The 23,581-nt window shown below is 39.7% G+C and overlaps 1 protein-coding gene across 1 annotated transcript in view; it reads left to right on the forward strand.

The window, feature by feature from the left end:
- The first annotated feature begins 671 nt into the window (after window positions 1-671).
- The window catches only part of LOC135744790 (immunoglobulin lambda-1 light chain-like), a 42,582-nt gene continuing 19,672 nt past the window's right edge, over window positions 672-23,581 (forward strand). The window contains exons 1-2 of the mRNA XM_073814075.1: window positions 672-775; window positions 919-1,244. Coding sequence (XP_073670176.1) covers window positions 736-775; window positions 919-1,244 — 366 coding nt within the window. The 5' untranslated portion in view covers window positions 672-735. The remainder of the gene's footprint in view (window positions 776-918; window positions 1,245-23,581) is intronic.

Below are 23,581 nucleotides of genomic sequence, written 5' to 3' on the forward strand. Positions count from 1 at the left end.
TCTGAAAGGTCAAGGGACAAAAGCCTAACTAAAGGGAACACTAATCACCATAGTGGTGACTTCAAATGAATCTAAAACAAACACAAACTGTAGATTTAATGTGATAAATGTTGTGGTAAATATCCATTTGACTTACACGTCACGTCAGAAAGAAGATTTTTCTACTAAATCACATGTGTGGATGCTGGAATAGTTGAACACTTGTATCTTGTTCTGGCAGCATTTGTTTAGAAGTTAAACATCATCCATGTTAGAAAAGAACTCTGCAAGCAAGTTGTAATTTTAGGTTTCAAACAGAGATGGTAATAGAGAGGCAAAAGTAAAAGATTGCAGCAGGAGTTGTTGCACCCATAATGCAACATGTTATTCAAAAAACCAGATAAACGCCTGTAAAACATAAATACGGAAAATACCTTCAGATTTACACAGTACTTTGTCCGTTTTTTTACAGATTTTTTTTAGAGTGCACCCACATTTCATTTGCTTCCGACGCCCATGAATGTAACAGTGACACCTTAAAATAAAGTGTATCCGGATGTTGTTTAAGTAAAATCTTCGCCACATCTTGAATCTCATGTGTCTACAGTACATTGTGATGATCTGTGTGGGTCTTATAGTGTTTTGTGTTTTTAGCTCCTCCCTCCAGATCTCTTGAGTCTCTTAAAGTTTCTCTGTCTGATCATTTCAACATTATTCAACATCATCTGCTCATCTTTACACAAAACAAATCACAAGATGATGAGAATATTCTTCACTTTCTTCACTCTTCTCACCTGTAAGTGTTCATACTATCTCATTTCAGATTGAATCTCATATATTTCGTTTTTTTTAAACACATCTGAATGAATGAATGAATGAATGAAATATTTTATTTTGAACAATTAAAATCTGATGTTAAAGGTTGTTTTTATTTATCAGGTGTGAGTGGAGTGACTGTAGTGAACCAGAATCCTTCAGAGCTCACAGTGAATAAAGGAAATAAAGTCACAATCAACTGTAATCTGGGATCTGTTAAAAGTTATGCTGGATTGTATAAACAGATTTCAGGAGGAGTTCCTCCGGATGTGTTAAGCTTTTATCCTGACTGGAGTGATGGACCTAAATATGGATCTGGTTTCTCTGCTCCTAAATTCACATCAACATCTTCATCTAAATCAGATTATAGTTTGATCATCAATAATGTAGATGTGAGAGATTCAGCTGTTTATTACTGTTACACATGGGACAGCTCTGTTAGAGAGGGCGTATCACAGTGATTGACATCATGACAAAAACCTCCTCACTGTTCACATTCACTTCTGCTTTAATACATCAGGAAACAAATCTGAAGTGTGTTTCATGCTTTTTAAACTTAAAGGCGCTCTAAGCGAATAATGTGCGACGTCACTTCCTGTTGATGTTTGAACTGTTTTCAAACAGACAAAGCGTAGCTAACTCCTCCCCCTCCCCCTCCCTTCCGTGCTTTCATGAACGCGCCCAACCCCCACCCCCAAATCCTTCTTGTCGTTTATTGGCTGGAATACTTTGTTTTGTTTTTTGATGCTAGGTTTGGCCATTTGTTGATATTGCGGTTTGTGAAGCCTGGGCTGTCTACAGAGATCGCGTTTTTTTACAGTTTGATCAGCGGACAGGCAGCAAGCAGATAGTGAGGAGATGTTTCCGGTATGTAACAAAAAATGTTTTATGGTCTAAAACGCTTCAATTCGCTTAGAGCACCTTTAACTGAAATATGTAAAATTTTAACCACATACCATTAAAGTATTTTTCAGGTACAGACACTGATCATATTCACTGAAACCGAGCTTATGCTCTGATAGAACAACATAAATTAGACTGTTTAAGAAAAAAAATCTGCACTTACCTCCAACCTAGAGCCTGTTGTTTGGTTTGCAAAAATTAAAAAATTCACCGCTCCCGGTCAATCTGGTCCAATCAGCGCAGGGCTGTGTTAAATCTGCCTGTCAATCACAGTTCCTGCACGCACCACAGATCCCCCCTCACGCGGGTTAACTTCCGATTCCTCGGTTAACAACCAGAGCTAAGAGAACAACCAATAAAAAGAAGGAAACAAAGATAGAAAGCGACCGTGCCCGATATAAAACTAGGATCAATATCGGACCGTCATTTGAAAGGTGGAGGAATCTATACGAGATTTTAAAGGCTTCAAGCTGGATGCAGAGCTTGCCATATTTCTTCTCGACAGGTAATTGTGCTTTATCAACCATTGATTGTATTTCTGAGTGTTATGTAAGTAATCTAAGTATTCTTGCTAAGTATGCGTTCACAAAATTACTGGTGCACAAGCGCTGACAAGAATGAGCTTTAAGGGAGGTTGCTCGGTGGAAGTGTGGGAGGGGCATGAAAAATGTAAACATTCAAAATCATCCCAATCCTCCAGAGCTGCCTACTGCATCTTTAAAATGAGACAAAACAACCAAAAAATCTATATATTTCTTATTGTTTTGCTTCTACCCATACAATATTTTATTGCATAGAAATAGAGAGATGGGGGGCTTCTTGTGGTTAAATCTGTGTTTAACTTCAGACAAGGCTGCATAGACCCATTGGTAGATTAACTGAGAGCATGGTGACATAAAACGATTGATGTGTTGTGCCCATGAGCTGTAAAAACCTGGTTGTGCATTTCGTTGTTTGTCATGGATGCAGGGTGCCCCCATCCAAATGCCAACCTGGTCATCTGCCCTTGTCACCCATATATAAATCCACCTCTGCATGTTTGTAAAGAGTTTGATTTACTAGTTTTTCAAGATGAAATAACAACTAGAAGAAATTCTAAACTTGCAAATCGCACATGCAGGAGTACTGCTCATGCTGTCTCAAGTAGTCACAGTATTTGATCGCAGACTGAAGCCCTTGGTGCCCCCCGTTTGGCTGGTGCCCCCATTGGCTGGTACCCCACGGCACTAGCCAAATCCTGTCTAATGATTATCCGGACCTGGATGTTTCCATTTGGTGATATGTTGCTGAGAGGTTCATATAGTTTTCACCCTGAAAATTGCTCTCAGTGTGCCATGAACCAAAATAAAACTGCATAATGATTTTTACTTTTAGCCTTCAACTGTTTTTCTCAAAAGCATCATAATTCAAATGGCCTTACTCACAGCTGCAAAAAAAAAAAAAAAAAAAAAATAATAATAGTCCACAGGTTTAAATAATTTTAGGTCATTTTTTTCACTTCTAAAACACAACACAATTCAACACCTAATTAAAAAATACAAGTATACAAAAAAGAAAATGTATGCGGTAAACAATGTATAGGACATTTATAATAATACAATATTGGGGGAAAATCACAGACTTCACTAAAGGTTTTTGGGCACACAGCAAAATCCCCAGTGTTACATTAACACTGCTTGGTGTTTATATAATCCACACCAAGATTGGTGTTAAAAAAACACTGAATCAGTGTTAAAGTTAATAAGATAATGAAGTGATTGAGTCATTAATGATGAACACCTGCTGGTCATTCCGTGTCAAATCAACTCAATTTTGGAATTGTTCCTGTCTTTAAGTTTTTATTTTGTTGACTCTTTTTCTGGAGAAAGTACAACACAAAAGTGTTGAAGAAAGCCAAAATATTGCATGCAATAGACAAAATGACTAGAGTTCAATGAACACTATCATCATCTCTGTTAGAAAACTAAAATTACAACTTGCTTGCAGAGTTACATGGATGATAAGTTTAACTTCTAAAGAACTGCTGAAAATCTGGTGAATAAAGTTAGTGACCATTGTGCCGATAAGTGTTTCCTTTAGTTGGGTACTTGGGTCTTGAAGTTTAGTGTTAGTTATCTTCTGCTCATTATGGCAGCGTGTTTATAAAACACATCTGTTAGAGCAGAGGATGATGAGAGAAATTAAGTTTCAAATTGTTATTATGTTCTTTTTTTGTGAAAGTATAAGTCTTTTGTTTCATGATCTTATACAAAAAAAATAATCACTGAATATAAGTGTATAAATTCACATTCTGCCAACCCTTAGAAGCTCCCATAAAATTCACATACCCTGAAGAGTTAAAGGAGCGGTGAATCAAATACTCAATTTTAACTCTCTTAAGCAAAAAAAAAAAAAAAACTAAAGCATGACAGCAGTCTTATTCAATAAAGTCTTATTTGCATAGCGCTTCTATTTACATGCTTCACTTTCTTCTTCATAATTAATTTGTGATCAAGTGTTTAAATGATTTGGAGAGTAGAATACAATAAAAATAAATCTTTACTCATCTACACAACAAACAAGTGATCTTATTAAAATACTGTTGCTATTGCTAAAAGAGGAGAGTTAGATCTGTGTAGGTCAATGGACAAATGTGTCACCTGGGGCACGTTCAATCTCACACCGGTGCGCAACGTTTTGCTACGGTTTCCGGGTTGAACGACATGTTTCCTTGAAACGGTGTGCAATGGAATCCAACAGGTTTTAGAAGCGTTTTCTCTTGTTTGGTGGGTGTGTCAGAAATGTCAGCCCAATCAGCGGCAAGATGTATAAAACAACGCGATAGTAAAGAGACAGCTCCCTCAGTGGGTTCAAGTTGGAATGTTGTCTTTCATTCTGGACGGCAAGGTCAGTGACTGTAACATCGAGGGTATTTTACAGTAATAAACACACATTTATAACGATTTCATCAGGCTTCAGAAACATTTAAAAAAGAACACAAAGCATGGCCTCTCAGCTACCGTAGTTGCAACTCTTGCGTCATCACAACAGGGTGTTCAATGCATCACCGTTTCAGTTTAATAAACGTTGTGCAACGTTCTGTCGGGGCTGAACGCAGCCCAGGTGACTATGGTAGGGCGGGAACCAAAAGTGGCGGAGAAAGGTTCCGTTTGAAGATGGTTTCCGCCCGGACCCGATTTTAAAACACCATTTTACGTCCTGGTCTCCCTGACAACGAAAATTATGAGGAATGAGCAACAGGTGTGGCGAATCAGTGGAGCAACCCATGATTGGAGGAGGGAGTGAAGACAAGCCACATAAAAGGTCCAAAGAAGCACAAAGGAAAGGAGTTGATTTTAGGGTGTGAGTCCCTTTATGCCTTGGGCAAACCTAACCACACGCTCCGTCCCTGGAGGAGCCGAAGGGCGCCGTTGATCCGTGAATCACTTATGGTGTAAGGAAAGAGTGCGGCTGCCAAAAGAGGCGAAAAGGATGGGGCTGTGAAAATTAAAGGGACACCACACCGAGGTGCTTTTTGGTGTACTTTGTGTGCGCTGTGTTGCTGCTGTGCAGACCCGCTTTATCGACCTACATTGATCCCTTGGGGAAGAAAGAGGTAAAAGACAATCGGACGAAGAGATCATTGGGCGATTTCACGTGTGACTGGGCTACTATCGAGTCAGCGAGTGCATTGTTGTAGGATTGTGTTGACAACGAAGAGTGAGTAACAGCTGATGTGTGTTGATTAAGTATTTAAAAGAAGAGCTGCTTGGTGTACATTTGAAGTGTGTTGAAGGTCCCTGGCCCCACTGAAGAGAGGAGCGTGGGCGAGCCGCGGATCGACCGGAAACACGGGCAAGAAACTCAACTGGGGAAACGTGGGCGGAGCCTCGTCGAGAGTTCACCCCAGCTCGCGACCCCGGTTACTACAACAGAAGGGGGAGCTAGGGAAGCGTTCGGCTCTGTGCCACACGACTCCTCAGTCCCCACGACACCCAGGAAGTTAAGGTGACGGGTGGAGGTATACTGTGTACGGACGCTGCTGCGAAAGCCCACTGCCTGTAAAAGCAACGAAAAGTCCAAGTCTTGTGAGTAACTTATCTCTGTGGTGTGAAACATACTTACAGTGAACGCCTTAAAGGAGAGAGAACGGTGTCAAAAGAGGAAGAGCATATACCTGTGCCCCAGTGAACGCCCCGAAGTGAATGGAAAGCCCAAGTCTTGTGAGTAACTTACCATTGTGATGTGTTACCTACCTTTGCTTATAGCAACGTCTTAAGAAGGAACGAACCGTGTCAATAGTGTGAACCACTTACCTGTGCCCCAGTGAACGCCCCGAAGTGAATGGAAAGTCTTGTGAGTAACTTACCATTGTGATGTGTTACCTACCTTTGCTTATAGCAACGTCTTAAGGAGGAACGAACCGTGTCAATAGTGTGAACCACTTACCTGTGTCTCAGCGAATGCCCCGAAGCGAATGGAAAGCCCAAGCCTTGTGAGTAACTTACCATTGTGATGTGTTACCTACCTTTGCTTATAGCAACGTCTTAAGGAGGAACGAACCATGCCAACAGTGTGAATCACTTATCAGGATGTCCAACCGAGGAAACCTGTAGGGTGAACAAGAGACCGAAGAAATTAGACAAGTAGCAACCAAGTACAGAATTAAGCCACTAATAGTGTTCCCCCTGTTCTGCCTCCAGGAAGAAGCGGAGGGCACCACGGGTCAAAGGACCAAACCAGGAAGGAGTCCCAGCCCCCGTTTCATGGTCCAAACCGCCCTGGAGGCGAGAAGGAGATATTTGTTTTAAACTGCCCTTTCCCCTTTTTCCCCTTGCTTTTAATTATTTAAATAAAGTTATATTTTAATTATAGTGTACTTGTCTGTCTGGTCATTGGGGTGGTCTTGGGAAACTCCTCGAGGTGGCAATTAGAGAGGGGCGTGACCCTTTAGAGATCTCGAGTCCGCTCCGGCCTGTGACAGATGCCTACCTAAAGGAAACGTTAATCACAATAATGGTGACTTCAAATGAACCCAAAACAAACACAAACTTAAGATTTAATGTGATACATTCTGTGATTACATCACGTCAGAAAGAAGATTTGTCTACTAAATCACGTGTGTGGATGCTGGATGAGCACTTGTATTTTGTTCTGACAGCTGTTTAGAAGTTAAACTTATCCATTTAGAAAATAACTCAAGTTATTATTATCTGCAAGTTATAATTTTATTTTTCAAACAGAGATGATGATAGAGAGGCAAATGTGAAAGATTGCAGCTTTTGGAGGCATACACCTAACAGTATTCATCTATTGCATTTAGTAATTTGTCTTTCTTTATCATTTTAGTATTATTTTCTTCAGAAAATGAGTCATCAAAATAAAAATGTAGAGACAGGAACATTTCCAAAATGTAATTGATTTGACAAGGAATGACCAGCAGGTGTTTACCATTAAGTCTTAATCCTCACATCATTATCTCATTAACTTTAACACTGATTCAGAGTTATATTTTTAACACCAGTCTTTTTTAACAACGATCTTGGTGTGGATTATATAAACACCAAATAGTGTTGATTTAACACTTGTAGAGTTAATTTAACACTGGGGATTTTCCTGTGCACATATCATTAAAGTATTTTTCAGGTACAGACACTGCATCAGTGAGTACAAAGAAAAATTAATTCTGACAAAATAAAAAACAACCCAAACAGATGCTGATGATTATTGTCAGATCTCATATGTTCACACTCATGTACTGTAAAATGATTTTTGTGTTGACTATAACACTAGACAGTCATAAAGCAGTCCTAAATTATGTGATGTTTCCATGCCTGGATTACCACAATGTGCAAAAATGCCCCTCTTCCTCTTTAAATGATATATTTTATATTCTCTCTGTATATATTGTATTATTAACTGCTGATCTGCATCTCTTTCAACTAAATAATTTATAAAACATGGAAAATATTTTAAAGGTTCAGTCAGGGCTCCGGACTTACTTCTTAACTAGGAGCACTGTAGCTCTTGACTGAAAATTTTAAGGGAGCAAGCAGTAAATTTAGGTGCCCACCTTAAAGGGGACATATTATGAGATTTTTTTTTAAGATGTAAACTAAGTCTTAATCTAGGTCTGAGCAAAAGTGTGTCGTTTTGGGTGTGTCATTTAAAATGCAAATGAGCGGCTGAAGTGCAAACACTGATCACAATGATGGTGGTTTGTTGTAATTGAAACTCAATTTTGCTGTCAAGTCCTTCTTTTCTCTCTCTTCTCCCTGAACTAAATGGCAGTGCTGTGGTTGGATAGTGCAGATAAAAGGGGCGGTATTACCTTATTCTGACATCACAATAGGAGCCAAATTACAATGACCTATTTTTTCACATGCTTGCAAAGAATGGTTTACCAAAACTAAGTTACTGGGTTGATCTTTATCACATTTTCTAGGTTGATAGAAGCACTGGGGACACAATTATAGCAGTTAAACATGGCAAAAGTCAGATTTTCATAATATGTCCCCTTTTAATCAATGCAGTGACATACATTATTTTTATTTTATTAAACTATATATAGACACTAAGTCAGTGTTTTTTTTTCAATCAGGGGGGCCGGGGCCCACAGGGGTCCTCAACAAGTTTCCAAAAGGGCCTTGAGATGCCTTAAAATTACTCAAATCTGGTCCCTCAATCTGGTCCAATCAGCGCAGGCCGGTTCATCTGGTCCAATCAGCGCAGGGCTGTGTAAAATCTGCCTGTCAATCACAGTTCCTGAACGCACCACAGATCCCCCCTCATGTGCGTTACAATATCACATGCATCCGCCTGAAGTTCACAGGTGTGTTGGATGCGTGATTTTTTCCCAAACCAGTTCAGATAGGAGTTTTACTTAAACATGATCTCAGGGGCAGAAAGAAATTTCACAAAAATGACCAGTGTTGGGGCTAGTTACTCAAAAAAGTAATATATTACGTATTACATATTACTCTCAAAAATAGTAATGCCTTACATTACTTTATTACTCCCTGGAGAAAGTAACTAGTTATATTACTAGTTATATTACTAGTTACATTTTTTTTCTGGACAAGAATGTTTATTTGGGCAAGCCACGGCCAAGAAAATGCTGGCTTCCTTACCCACTAACGGATGTGGGGCACAGCGTTCGGAGAAACATTAAAGAGTGTGCACTTCACCGTCAAGTTATTTTCCTTCCGTTGAACATAATAAAATATGACTGAATCTCCACCCACCGAAACTAGCTTTCTGTTGCTGGGAACCTTCCTCTGAAAAAGAGCTTGCCGTTGTTGACGCTTTCATTTTCCCGATCTGTCTTTGAGTGTGCCGCTGCCGCTCTGTGCTGCTGGCTGCCGGGTGTCGACCAATCGGTGATGGTAAATGATACCTCGTGCCAAACTTAGACCAATCACTGTTCCATTCACGCCCACCTCCCCTTCCCTTTTGTTCTCTGTGTTTTGTGCCTTGTGTGTTGAAGGTGCTACTGGCGAATGTAACTCAAGTAACTAGCTCAGGAAAACTGTAATAATATTACCATTTTCAGACGGGTAATGCCTTACACTACTAGTTACTGAAAAAAGTAATATTATTACAGTAACTAGTTACTTTGTAACTAGTTACACCCAACACTGAAAATGACTAATGAAAGTCTTCAACCGGAGCCTTCAAGGCAGCTTCTGCAGTGAAGCAGTTCGAGCTCAGCGTTGGTCAGGTGAGTAGCGCAGATGGTTAGATAGGAATGTGACTGATTCTGAATTCAGCCCGAAATGTTTTGAGCATTTAAGTTACGTGTTTCCACGCTTTCACGTGTCTGTGGCTTGACTTTCTTTTTCATGCCTGTTTCACGTATTGGTTACTCAATTGTTTTTACTTTTTTCTTACCATTGTCGCTTGGGATTGGGGTTAGAACAACTTTCTGTTACATAAAATGACATCCAAACCCAACTCTACAGTTTAAATTTCTGACAAATAAACGTATAAACCAATGCCATTCTAACCCAAACCCAACTTTATCCTCGCAAAATATTTTCGCGCGAAAACAGTTTAAAAATAAAAATAAAAAAACCCACAAATCTACCCCCAAAATCACGAGTTGCTGAGAGGTTCATATAGTTTTCACCCTGAAAATTGTTCTCAGTGTGCCACGACGCAAAATAAAACTGCATAATGATTTTTAATTTTAGCCTTCAACTGTGTTTCTCAAAAGCATCATAATTCAAATGGCCTTACTCACTATTCACTGCAAAAAATAAAATAAAATCCACATGTTTAGTTAATTTTAGTTACACAATTCAATACCTAATTAAAAAATACAAGAAAAACCAAAAAAGAAAAGAAAAGAAAATGACATTAGTAGTTGTAACGGGGGAGCATTCGTCAAACTTTTATGACCCCCTCCCCCACCCGGTGACAGTTGCTGTCTGACAGGTCGTTTTTATGACCCTTTGACAGGGGGTCGGGGCCCATCAATCAAAATCTGTACAAGTTGTCAACTTTAGACAGAGAGTATTTAATGGATTTATTGCCGGTCATTTAGAGTGATTGTTTTTCCTGAGTGTGTTTTATGTCACGCGTATGCTGTCATTAAACATGACGGCTCGTGTTTGTGACATTTGCTGTCTATCACCCCTCCCTTTTCGACCCGTGCGAGTCTCACCACTGCGTGTCACACAGTGATGTGTGTGTTGTATAAATGGGGTGTTATAAGATAGGTTTGTTTAAAACAGGTTATAGGTTTTCAGTGACTGAAAACACTTTGACTCTGACTTAACCGTTGAACAATGGCTGACGCGTTTAATACACCTCCGGCTTCTGGTATGGAAATGGATGAGGATCTAACTTTTGCCCCCCGGAGGGGTGTGGGACATCGTGTGCGTATGACAGAATTTTTACACGATTCGGAAGACGCTGTTAAATATGAATTTCTAATGGCTGACAAGCGTTTGGGGTACTACGAGTTTGACAAGAAATTGCGCACTGTAAAGGTTTACAGTGTGGAATCTGGTGAGAAACATGAATACGGCGATCCATTCCTTTTCCTTCCTGCTAAAGACTGGTCATTGTTCTACAAACGTATCTGGAAAGATGTGCAAGGCTTTTGTGACGTGCCGTTGTACGTCGGAGAGTGGAACGGTGTGACACGGGGTATGCGCTATCGTGTAGTCGCCAATCAGTGTAAAAAGAAACTTGATGAGTGTGTATACATTTTCACATGTAGAGACGCATCAAAGATTTCCGAGCGTACTTGGCCTATACCCGAGGATGAGCACAACAACCACTACGATCTGCAATTCATATTCCAATGGCGCGACGTTCGTGTGCTTGGAGATATTTTTGCTCACATTGACAAAATGTTTAGATGGTGCAAGATGCGAGACCAATACAACTCCGTAAGGGTTAAATTGTTTGACCCCCGCGGAAGCATGGCTGAGACCGACGAGATGTCGACTCCGCCCACTTACTACAAGCATTAAATGAGCCGTCACAGACCCCGCAAACACACTGATCCATAATGTCTCAAGACTCTGAAACACCCTGCCACACAGTCAAAGACACACCCGATACCATGGAGGCTCCCCCGCCAAGTGTTGAGGACACACCGCCTATTAACAGCTGGCTGGATGAGTTCTGCAGAGAGCTGGGGTATCACAATCTGAACTTCCTCACAACGCGTAGCTGTAACATTGCTACAGCCGCGCACAGTGCATCAGAGGACGGCGTGGACGGCTGTATCGGAGTCGATGGCTTTAAGCTAATAAAGGCCATTGTTGCGTCCGTTCTGGAAAGCACCGTCGGTTCTAAGATGAAACGTGAATGCTACGGCTGCAAAATCAACCATCCTAGTCAAATACAACACGGATGCCTCTATGAACCCACGCCCTATTACTTTGACTTTAATTATGAAGAGTTCACCAGAACCTTGTTTAAACCGGAGTTTAAACACATCATCGTACAAGCTCTGAACCAGAACGGTCTGAAACTTCATCCCCTGCGGATCCAAGGAGCTGTGGATGCTATTCTGTGTGAACTAAGGTCTGAACCTTACGTTGTGGCTAAGCTGAAAGAAATTACAGATGAGCTAGTCGACGAGAAATGTGAGAAACTCGTCTACGATTGTGTGGACTCCTGGAGTAAAATCTGCTGAGTTTGAACTGACATCGATTTTCAGATGGGGAATCTGTGTTTTACCGGACTGATTAAAAATATGTTTAAAAACCATTATAAACGCCAACTGGTTAAACTCTTATGTAGCGTGATATCTCTTGAAACTGACTTTGATTTCAAACCTGATGTTTGTGAAAATACAGTCAAACGTGTGACCATCCTCAAACAACAAATGTCTGATGTTCGAGATATTGCTAAGACATGGAATACCATGGTGCAGATGTGTGTTAATGCCGAAGATCATCCTTGTGTTTTTATTAAAAAAACTCTAGATTTGATGTATAAAAGTCATGATAATTTTTACATAGGCGATGTAATCACAATGTCTACATATGTAATTGATTTATGCATTGCTATGGTTTTAAAGAATCCACAGTTTAATGTGTACGAAGTTGTCGCAACAGCTGCTGAATATATGATTGATAAAAAAATTGTTTCATGTATACACTTTTTATGGTATTTAGACACCCTGTAATGACTTTCTGTATTATCGTTGCTGTGTGTGAAAATAAAAAAAGACTTTCTAACCAACTCTCAAGCATTACTTATTTGTGGTCTGATGAGAAGACATCATGTCGGCAGAGCTCATGAGTAAAGTATATTACACACCATCCAACCCCGGGTCTTTAGGTGGTAAAAATCGTTTAAAACAAGCTGTTTTAAAAGATTACGATGTGATGTTAAATGACGACGAGGTTTCAGACTGGCTCTCCTCACAGGATGCCTACACATTACATAGGCAGGCCCCTCTTAAATTCAAAAGAAACAAAGTGATTGTTTACGGGATAGACATGCAATTTCAAGCTGATTTGGTCGATATGTCTGCATATTCCAAGGAAAATGACGACACAAAATTTTTACTCACATGCATAGATGTGTTTAGTAAATATGCGTGGACTCGGGTCTTAAAGAACAAAAGCGGTGTTGAGGTCGCTAAGGCTTTTGAATCAATACTTGGTGAAGGTCGGGTACCTCAAAAAATACAGACGGATCAGGGGAAATAATTTTTTAACAAGCATTTTCAAGAAGTTGTTAAAAAATATAATATTCATCATTTTGCCGTCGCATCGGATTTAAAAGCTTCTGTGGTTGAAAGGTTTAATCGCAGTCTCAAAAACTTAATGTGGCGTTTTTTAACAGCCACAAACTCCAGGAGATATATTGACGTGTTACAAGATATCACGCTGGGATACAACACCACTTATCACAGGAGCATCAAGATGAGACCTGTGGATGTCAACAAAGATATTGAACACGTCGTGTTTGAAAATCTGTATGGACCTGCAGGAGTGAGACGAGACAAACCCGTGTGTTTTAAATACAAGATTGGTGATGTTGTCAGAATCTCCAAAGTAAGGGGTCCGTTCGCGAAAGGTTATGAACAGAATTACACAGAAGAGTATTTTACAATCGCAGAGTGTATACCCAGGGATCCGCCGGTCTACAAATTACAGGATTATGATAACGATGTTATTGATGGTCGCTTTTACGAACAAGAATTACAAAAAATATCTGTGTGTGAAAACAAGGCATTTAAAGTAGAAAAAATCTTAGACAAGAAAAAACGTGGCAAAAAAATATTGGTTTTAGTGAAATGGCTCGGATGGCCTGATAAATTTAATAGCTGGGTCGCAGAAAAAGAGGTGGTCGATATACAGAATCCCTAAAAAGGAGAAACCCACGCAGAATAAAGTCAGTCCAATAAAAAGCAGACATGGGTGACGGCGGATTTTATGTTACATTACCATGCAATGCATCTTTGGATGTCTACACCAACAATACTATCTCAAATTATAGGACCATGTTAGGAAATCCTATAAACCTGAGAGGCAAATGGGAGGTGGGGATTGTTGAAATTGAATATCCTAGAACATGGTACACATTTAGTACCGAAGACGCATTTTTTGATATAATTACAGAAGTAGGAGAGTCCAATATTTACAACGATAGTAAACGACTGTTTATAAAAGCAGGATATTATGAAAATGTCACATCGGTGATTAGTGAAATAAACAAGGCTCTAAAACCTAACGGAGTCATGGGCTATGATAACATCAGAAACAGGGTCTTTTTAAAAGCACCAGCCGGTGTCTTGTTAATGTTTAGCGGAAAGTTGGCTGTTATTTTAGGGCTGAAACCGAATGTGCCTATAGGGATGGTCATGCGGTCACCCGACTCTGAGTCTGTCAAAGATGTTACGACAAGAGGCCCGCATCAAGCAGACATACACGGAGGCTTCTATTCGCTCTATATCTACACGGACATTATCGAATATCAATCAGTAGGTGACGCATATGTGCCGCTCTTAGGATGCGTACATATAACTGGTGAAAACAACAACATCGTCAGTATTAGATACGACAAACCTCATTACGTACCTACAAACAAGTCCGTTATCACAGAAATTGCTATTGAAGTAAAGGACGATCAAAACAAAGACGTTGCGTTTTCTTACGGTAAAGTGTGTGTTAAACTACATTTTAGACCCGTGAAGCAGTCATCTTTTTAATATTCAGTAATGTCTTATTACAATTATAATTATAACGCAAACCCTGAGCGCTACGTGACATATTATACAAACCAGGCTGGAAATGGACTACCAGGATATGTGGGGGGAGGGGTCATGTACGGTAATGGACTTGGGGGGCTTTTCAGAGGTCTGTTTAGATTCGCCATGCCCTTGTTGAAGCGTGGCTTTAACATAGCCAAACCGCATCTTAAATCTGCGGCGAAAAACATATTTAGTGACGTCGTTAGCAATACGATGGCAGGCTCTTTCAACAACCACGAACAGGACGGTTCTGGTTTGATGGTTATGTCTCGCAAACGTGTGTATAGGCCGCCGGGAACCAATAGGAGTGGCCAGAAACCAAAGAAAGCACGGGGTACAGTCAAGAAATCATCAGTTGCAAAACGTAAGCGCAAGACATCAGTAAAAAAACCACCGGCAAAGAGAGTTAAAACTATTTTCTAGATCATGGCACTGCTACACAACATGTCAGAAGAGTGTATTAAATCCGAACTGGATTTATTCACGGTACCTCTGACTCAGACATCTATTGAAAAAAATACTTATGTAGAAATACCACCTTTATCAGCACTATCAGACACAGCCCCGTTGGAATTTTTTATAGCAGGAACCGGAGAGGATTATATCGATTTAAATAACACATTGCTGTTTTTAAGGGTGAAAATTACTAATCCTAACGGTACGGACATAGCCGCCGGAGCGCCTGTGGGGTTAGTGAATTATCCTATTGGAAGTTTGTTTGCCCAAACGGACGTGTCGCTCGGGGATAGATTAATTTCGCAGAGTTCCAGCACGCATCCTTATCGCTGCGTCATAGAGTGTTTGTTAAACTATGGAACAGACGTTCTCGAAACAACATTCTCCTCTGGACTTTATTATAAAGACTCGCCGGGTCATATGGACGCTACAGACCCAGCTGCTGGAAATAGAGGCCTGACAAAGAGAGCAGCCTTTACAGAGTCCAGTAATATCGTCGAGTTATTAGGACCCATTCATAGCGATATATTCTTTCAAGAAAAATTAATGCTTAATGGCGTGGATATTAAAATACGTATGACTAGGGCCAAAGATGAGTTTTGTTTGATGAGAAACGATAATATAAACTACAGAATAAACATTGTTTCAGCATCTCTGTTTGTTAAAAAAGTTTCAGTGTCACCAGCTGTGAGACTGGGGCACGCTCAGGCTCTGTTATCAGCTACAGCCAAATACCCCATCGACAGAGTGTGTTTGAAAAACTTCTCCATACCTGCTGGTTCCCGTGTATGTAACCAAGAAAACTTATTTTTAGGAACCCTACCCAAATCCATCGTTCTGGCTATGGTTGATAATGACGCTTTTACAGGCGCTTATAATAAAAACCCCTTTGCATTTAAAAACTACGATCTGGAATTCTTGGCGATCTATTCTGACGGTGTTCAGACACCTTCAAAACCTCTCCAGCCTGACTTTGGAAGCGGTGCTGCTGTAAGGGAATTTTACCAGCTAGCATTGGCCTCGGGAAAACATTTGAAAAATCAAGCTCTGTCTATCGATAGAGAGGCCTTTCTGCACGGATATACGCTCTACGCGTTTAACCTCACACCAGATGAAGAATGTGGGCGTCACGTATCGTTAGTCAAATCAGGCAATATCAGATTAGAACTTCGTTTTAGGCAGCCTCTCCAAAATACGATAACTCTGATCGTATATGCGATTTATGATTCAATTCTGGAAATATCTAATCGCCGACAGGTTATGATTGATTACTATTAATCATGAACACTCTGCAACTAACGAGCCTAATGGATAAAATCTCATGCAATACGCATTTCCTTGGAGTGGTGCCGTGTGACCATTTACCAGTTGACCCCCTAACAACATTGCCAGTCATGGTCATAATTAATACACACCCGTCCGGACTCCCCGGCGAACATTGGTTATCTATTTACATAAACAAATACGGAGTGGGTTGTTTTTTTGACAGTTTTGGTAACAGACCGGATCATTACCGTTTTCCCCATCAAATCAATGACTTTTTAAATCTCAATTCTGTAACGGTGCAATACTCTGCCAAGCAAGTCCAGGATTTCTCAACAGATACCTGCGGTCAGCATTGTGTTTTTTTCCTGTATAATATGTGCATGGATCGTGAATATGAAAATGTTTTAAAAAAGTATACAGATGATCTGCTTAAAAATGACAACATGGTATCGTGTTTTGTGAAAAAGATAAAACCGTCTGATTGTTATAAAAATGTGTTTAAATGTGTTCAGTGTGTGCAGACGGGATACATGTTTGTATAATGTTTTTATTCAATAAATACACTATTAACCAGAACCAGATTTTTCAGAAAGATTGTTTTTATTTATTAATACAGACATTCAACAACAACAACATCAATGGAAAAAAAAAATTAGAAACGTAACCATTTGTTATAATCTAGATTGGGTGATTTAAACAGAGGTTCATCCGATAGAGCAACAGATGCTCGAGCCCGTGATCTTCGTTTTTTACTTTTTCCGTAAGGAGCCGGCACACCAGGTGATGTGACCGGTGATTTAAAAGACTGAACAGCCTGTCTGACTGCATGGTTTGGTAGTATAGAATAGGGCAAATTTAACAATGAGATCGCCTCTAAAAACTCTGACCACCCTACAGGTCTGTGTTCGTCTTTGATCTTATGCGCTGCTGTAACACTTTTCACTAAATCAAACAAATGGGACCCATGTATAGGTCTTCCCCTAAACACAAATTCCCCTGAACCTGTCCATGAAGATACATCTTTAGCTTTAGACATTTTATCTAAAATGTATCTGATGTTTTTTAAACTTTTTTGTGGAGCATTGTTTAACACATCATTCACAACATCCTCTGCATCATTAGCCTTTACAGCCAAAGTAGTTTGCTCCTTATCTGTGTGATCAGAGGGGGGAAGGCTTAATGTTAAAGTGTTGACTTCACGGTCTCTGTGTTTTGCGATTGTTAAAAATCTCTGTAAGTCGTTCGAGTACAACTTTGCTTTTTCATAAACATCCAAATCATTTCTGTGCAAAATATTTCGTATAGATTCATCCATATCGCTCTCGACATTCTGTTGAATAGATTCACGAGGGGTTTCGGTCTTTAGTTTATCCAGTTGGTGCTGTGGGACTAGATACATTTTCTCCGCAAATTCCATTCTCTTGTCTTTATCTAGAGGCAATCAGACTTGTAATAAAAGGGATAGCGACGCTTAGGAGGGGAAGAAGGAAGCCACCCTGCTGGTTTATCAAACGTCTCTTTCTCCCCACACTAATCTTCTTGTCCGCAACGATTTTTATCTCACGTTTCTTCTTTTTCAATTTTTGGTACTGCACATGTTTTAGAGGTATATGTCCGTGTAATAAATTAAGAGCTAGTTCGCACAATGCCACAACGAAATCATCCGTGGCAGATTGTAGAATAACACGTCTCTGTTTGGGTGCTGATTTTAATAGAAGTTTTAAAAGAGGGAGGTTTCTACAAAGCCTATCAGACATTTTCAAACCCTTTGTTTTCTTTTCCGGACGTACACCACGGGGTGCGTTGAAAGCAAATCTGTTCTGAGACGATACAGCTCCGGTGTTTTGGCTTTATAGTCAATCATAAGATACCCAAAAGGTTGACTGGTTGCGTCTTTGTAAGCCTCCATAAAATATTTTGTTTCTCCGGGGTACATCTGTCTGGCTAGAACCATGACCTGATTTGTGTCTCGAGGGTTTTTAAAAAGAATTAGATAATTTGTGTTCAAAGCTATAGTCCTGCTCGACTTTCCCTGGCAAAATAAATTCTGTACAATATAAATAACGCTCAAGTTTCTGTGGTGTACATACTGAGTGAATGCCTTTTCCACTTCGATGTTTCCAGAAGCATCACGCATGACATCGTCTAGAATTAGCAGAGATGTTTTATTAACAGGAAACAAATGATCATCATTCAGAGTCTGTGGAATCCCTTCAATGAATTTAATTTTGTACATTCTTGATATTTCTTCATACATTTTTTGCCAACATTCATATATAATTACAATATTCTCAATCTTTTCAGAAATCAAATTTACAGCATTTTCCAACAACATCTTAACAAAGATTGATTTCCCACTGTTGGATGGCCCCGCTACAATTAAAGAGAATGGATGCTGTAGCCTAAAGTCGTGGCCTTTAGCATCCCGGGCACCTTTATGCCCAAAAACGTTATCAGAATCCATACGGTAACGTCGTCAGATTTTCTTTGTTTATTACTCGTTTGTTGTATACGAGTTTAAACTTCTTCACAACTGTCTTGTTGTGGAGTGTGAGTTGTCTTTTATTCCTCACAATGCTGTCAGCAGAAGCTAACACGTGCCTGTCACGATCACCCTCATTAACATAATCACGGACAAGATCAACCAGTGTGTCTAATGTGATAATTTGGGAGTTTGTATAATTTTGCACTATGCCTTTGGCCTTTAGGACAGAACGCCCCTTTGCGGTACGGTAAGCGTATGTTTTTGGACCGCACGACACAAACTCGACCGCAAAATCATCATCCCCAATTTCATCAGTCAGATTACCTAGATACGGCCCCAGCGGAGGGTCCCACTCACCGTCTTTAGACGTGAAAATCACGCTGTCGGTATCGCTGTAAAGCACACGCTCATTCAGCCTGTCCATAAGGTCATACAACTCTAGACGCGCGTGGGCTGTGGTAAAGGCGCCGAGAAATATGTTTATGTCACGCGTGCGCGAGCCTTTGCCGTTCGGATGGATCCATTGCACTAGAGCTACGTTGTCTGACACAAACGAAAAGTGTTTAATCTCGTACGCCATGCCAAAAATGTATCTCGTAAACTCTTCCGGATCTGAAAGCAACACTGTGGTGGGCATATTTTCTCTCATAGAAAAACGACCCCACAAACTGTTTAGCAGCAGCTTATTGATAGATCGTCTCGCGGGGTTAAGGCTTATCTTATCAGGATTCATTTGTATCCCCTCTTTCTCAAAGTAATCAGCAATGTAGGCATCTTTATCCTGATCTGTCACTACATGTGCGGGGTACCCACTGGCCTCTTGCTTGTATTGTAAAAATGTTTTGACATATTCACAAAACAAGGTTTCTGAGGATTGGGGAAAATGCCACACTTCGTCCACTTTTGTCACAATGTAACCCTTCTCGATAGCCTTTAACAGCTCGAGACTTACCCAACACCCTGAAAGCGTTCGCTGCTCATCTGTGTGATCGCAGGGGGTAGACTGATTCTGCTCCTCACAGCAGGTTGCGCAGAGAGGGAAATTCAGTTTATTATTGGCTCTGTATGGGAGCACGGGGTGCAGCAGTTTTCTTGGGGGTAGCACTGATGCTTTGATAAGCCCGTAATAATTTTCAAGGGGTTCAAAATCCTTTAAAATTATCTGGGGATGTCCTATCGGGTAGCACTTCTTGGCCTGACAGAAGGGATACAGACTTGTAAAATCGACATATCTGATTTTCTCACCTTCGGCGGCTTTATGATAGAGCTTGTACGCGTTAGTGCGTCCGCCAAATAGAGCGTCGCGGGGTTTCAGTCTCTCGGGGTGCGTGTAAGTGGACATAAACGCTATTACGTTAGGATCAGACTGCTTAGCAGCGTCCCATTCACACTCCCACATAACCTCAACATTCAACCCATACGACTTCTCCAAAACATCCATTTTGGCCTCATGCTGTCTTCTGTGTACAGCGTGCGTCAATTTTGTCACAGGATGAATATCATATTCATTATATTTGCAAGTATGACTGTGCCACAAGCATCCTAAAAATTCCAAAATATAAGTTTGACCATCTTTCTGGAAAGCACCATCCACATGGTAGGATCCGAACGACATTTCACCACGATTTAGCGCGTGCTGGACATCGACGCCTCGCGAATGACTGACATATTCAAGCCATTCGATGGAGGCGTTTGAATGGGCTTTGTTCTTAGTCAGATAAGCGCCGTTGTGTGTCAGCGCTAAGGTGTCTCTCTCCAGATAATGGGTCTTGTACACGGCCATGCAGCACGATGCCAGAGTTGTGTATCTGAAAGGGTCAAGGGCGGTGCACTGTATAAACTCATCACGATATTTCATGCATGCCTCTCTCAACAAAACAACATCGTTCTTGCCGTAAAGTGCCAACTCTTTTTTAAAGTCGAATACTTTACACTCTACGGTCTTGTACCAATCGTCAAACTGTTCCCTGGCCTTCTCTGACATTGTGTCATATCCGTACATTTTTTTGTCCGGATAGGGGCCTATGTAGTTTTCATTCTCCACCCGGTTAAAGTGATGTGGAAAATAGCCCTTCTCTGCACAGGCCAGATTCATGGCAGATGCTGTCTTGGCTAGACTCATTGGGAGAAATGAGAAGCTATCGATAAATCTTTGCTTGTAGGTTTCGTCAAACATAAATATCAGACGACAGCCTTGCATCGTGATTTTAAGAGCGAGCCCCACTTTTGTGAAATATTCCAAAAGAATAAAATTGTCAAAGCCAGAAGCATTGTGGGCTATCCATGTGTAGTCGGTGTACCTACACTGTAAAAAATTGCTGTTAAAAAACAGCCAAATTTAACAGTATGATTCTGTTTTTTAACAAAAACAGAAGTATACTGTTAAATTCTGCATTCTGTAAAAAAACAGTTTTCAGAATAATGTGAATTTACAGCCCTGAGAGTCTACCGTTAAAGACTGCGTCCCAAATCACACCATACACCCTCATTCACTATTCCCTACATTAGTTTCCTAATGATCCACCTGAAATCAAGTCAATGAGTTCAGTTACTGAAGCATTAATGATGGACACCTGCTGCTAATAAACAGAATCACTGAAGAAAAGATAAATAAAAAAAGAGAAGAGATGAGATGAGCAGAAACACTTACAGACACAAAGACTTAGATGAACATCAACTGAAAATAACACAACACATTAAATCTCTCCATATATCACCAGAGGAGAATTAAACATTTCCACAAACACCATTACCATCTTCACTTATAAACCACTTTGACTTTATTTCTGTTATACATTTACAACAGTTCTTACTGAGAACAAACAGGTGTTTACTAGACTTTACAAGCATTTTCTTTAAAGTCACCATTATGGTGATCACTGTTTTCATTAGTTGGGCTCTTGACTTGGTTTACAGTCTGGTTGCTATAACTGTGTCTTTATGATGCATGTTTGTTATGGCAAAGAAAACCAAGAGATGATAGACTCTTGTGAGGTTGGATGTCTGATTATTGATCAGTAGTTTGTCTTACCAGCCTTATGAAGCTTAATCATAAAAATTAGTAGTTCTTAGGAATGTTTATGAATAAGTATTTACATATTTGAATCAGAATCATTACATGAATTATTAGTATAACAGTAATCTGATAGCTTGACAGAGTTGCCTACAAATGTATTTTTGCAAACTTAAACCAGTCTTCAGATGACACTCACAGACATCAAGAATCAGCCTACGATTCTCAACTAGGGTGACAAAAGAAAATGGAAAAACAGTTCATCGGCCTAATGAGTTTTGTACTATGCTGAGACCCAGCATGCATTGCAGCATGAAGCTTTTCATTTGATAGTCACCATTGTTGAGATTCATAGCCTGATTCTTGATGTCTGTGTGTGTAGTTTGCTCGTGTTTTTTAATTTCATTTAATCCCAATGTTTTTAAGATTCCTCTGACTACCTCAACACTCAGTTTCTGTCAAATTTAAAGACTACTATAAGGGGTTGCCACCCATCTAATCAGTTATGAGCTTCTGTATACATCAGTAAATTACTTTTGACTCATGAGACTTACACCATAACAGTCATTAGTTAGTGATAATACTTTATTTATACTTTTTTTGCCATATTCAATGTCTTTCAAATCACATTGATAAGCATGAACAAATATAACACCAAAGGGCAAACCCAAGGATCAAGAGTCCTACTAAAGTAAACACTGATCACGAGAATGGTAACTATTATTTAGGGATTAGACTATTAGACTAGAGCTGTCCAAACTCCAAACAACTTGCACTGACATATTTTAAAATACATCAGTGCCCTTTGTTTCGCCTGAAAATGCACAAGTAATGTTTTTAGTTAGGCATGTTTGTTAAAACTTGTTAAATTTCCTAATTAAACTATTCCTGGTTTAAGATAATACCTGTTTAGGAAACCACACCGTATGATTTATTTCTCAGTAAGAGCTAATGTACATATAAAATAAAATCTAACTGGTTTGTAATAAGTGAAGATGGTAATGCTGTTTGTGGAGTTGTTTGATGATCTTCTTGTGAGATCTTAGAAAATCTGAGTAAGTCTGAGTCTCTTCTAAGTCTGTAAGTTGAGTTTCTGCTTGTTTTCTTTTTAATTCGGTTCTTGTTCATCTTTCATTCAGTGATTGTGTTTGTTAACAGCAGCTGTTCATCATTAACTCAATCATCACTTCATTATCTCATTAACTTCAACATTGGCTCTGTTTATTTTACTCTTTGTAGTGTGGACACATTAAGCAGTGTTCTTTTGACACCAAGGATTTTGCGATGGGGTTTAAAGGGTTAAATGTGTAAGATATAAAAACACAGAATGCTAATGTTTTTTAACAGTCCGAAGGAGACCGTAAAAAAACATTATCTTGCTGGCAACCAAGCTGCCAGTTGATTACTGTTATTTAACAGAATGTGCTGTTAAAAAACAGAAAACCTAACAGTCAAATTTGCATACAGAAATATGTTAATTTCACACAGACATTAGAGAAAAGTCCTTGTATTTTGTTTTTTAAATCATGTGAACTTAAAAACTGATCAGGGGATTTACACAAGATGATAATGTGAGAGATCTCTTAGTGTTTAATGTTTTGTTTTGTTAGGATTTGACTCAGTTTTTGGGTTACCATTGTGCTGAAGAGTAGTGTGGTTGTTTAGGTCAAGGATGGGCAGTAGATCATTGATGTTATGCTGCCTGTTGTTTTATTTTAAAGCAGTAACTTTGTAGTTTGCTTATGGTGAACTACATGAGATTTGTGTGAAAGTTTAAGTGTTTGCAGTTCAATTTTAGAAGTAATATTTGTGTTCAATAGACTCAAATTAATTAAGTTCACAATACTAACACCACCATGTAAATATATATACTAGTCAACATTTGAAGTGGATCAAAAAAGTTTATCAAAGTTGTCCAGAGACAAGAATGGGTATTAGGGATTGGTTTTATGTCAACTTT

The sequence above is a fragment of the Paramisgurnus dabryanus genome, chromosome 3, assembly GCF_030506205.2.
Source record: "Paramisgurnus dabryanus chromosome 3, PD_genome_1.1, whole genome shotgun sequence".
NCBI lineage: Eukaryota > Metazoa > Chordata > Actinopteri > Cypriniformes > Cobitidae > Paramisgurnus > Paramisgurnus dabryanus.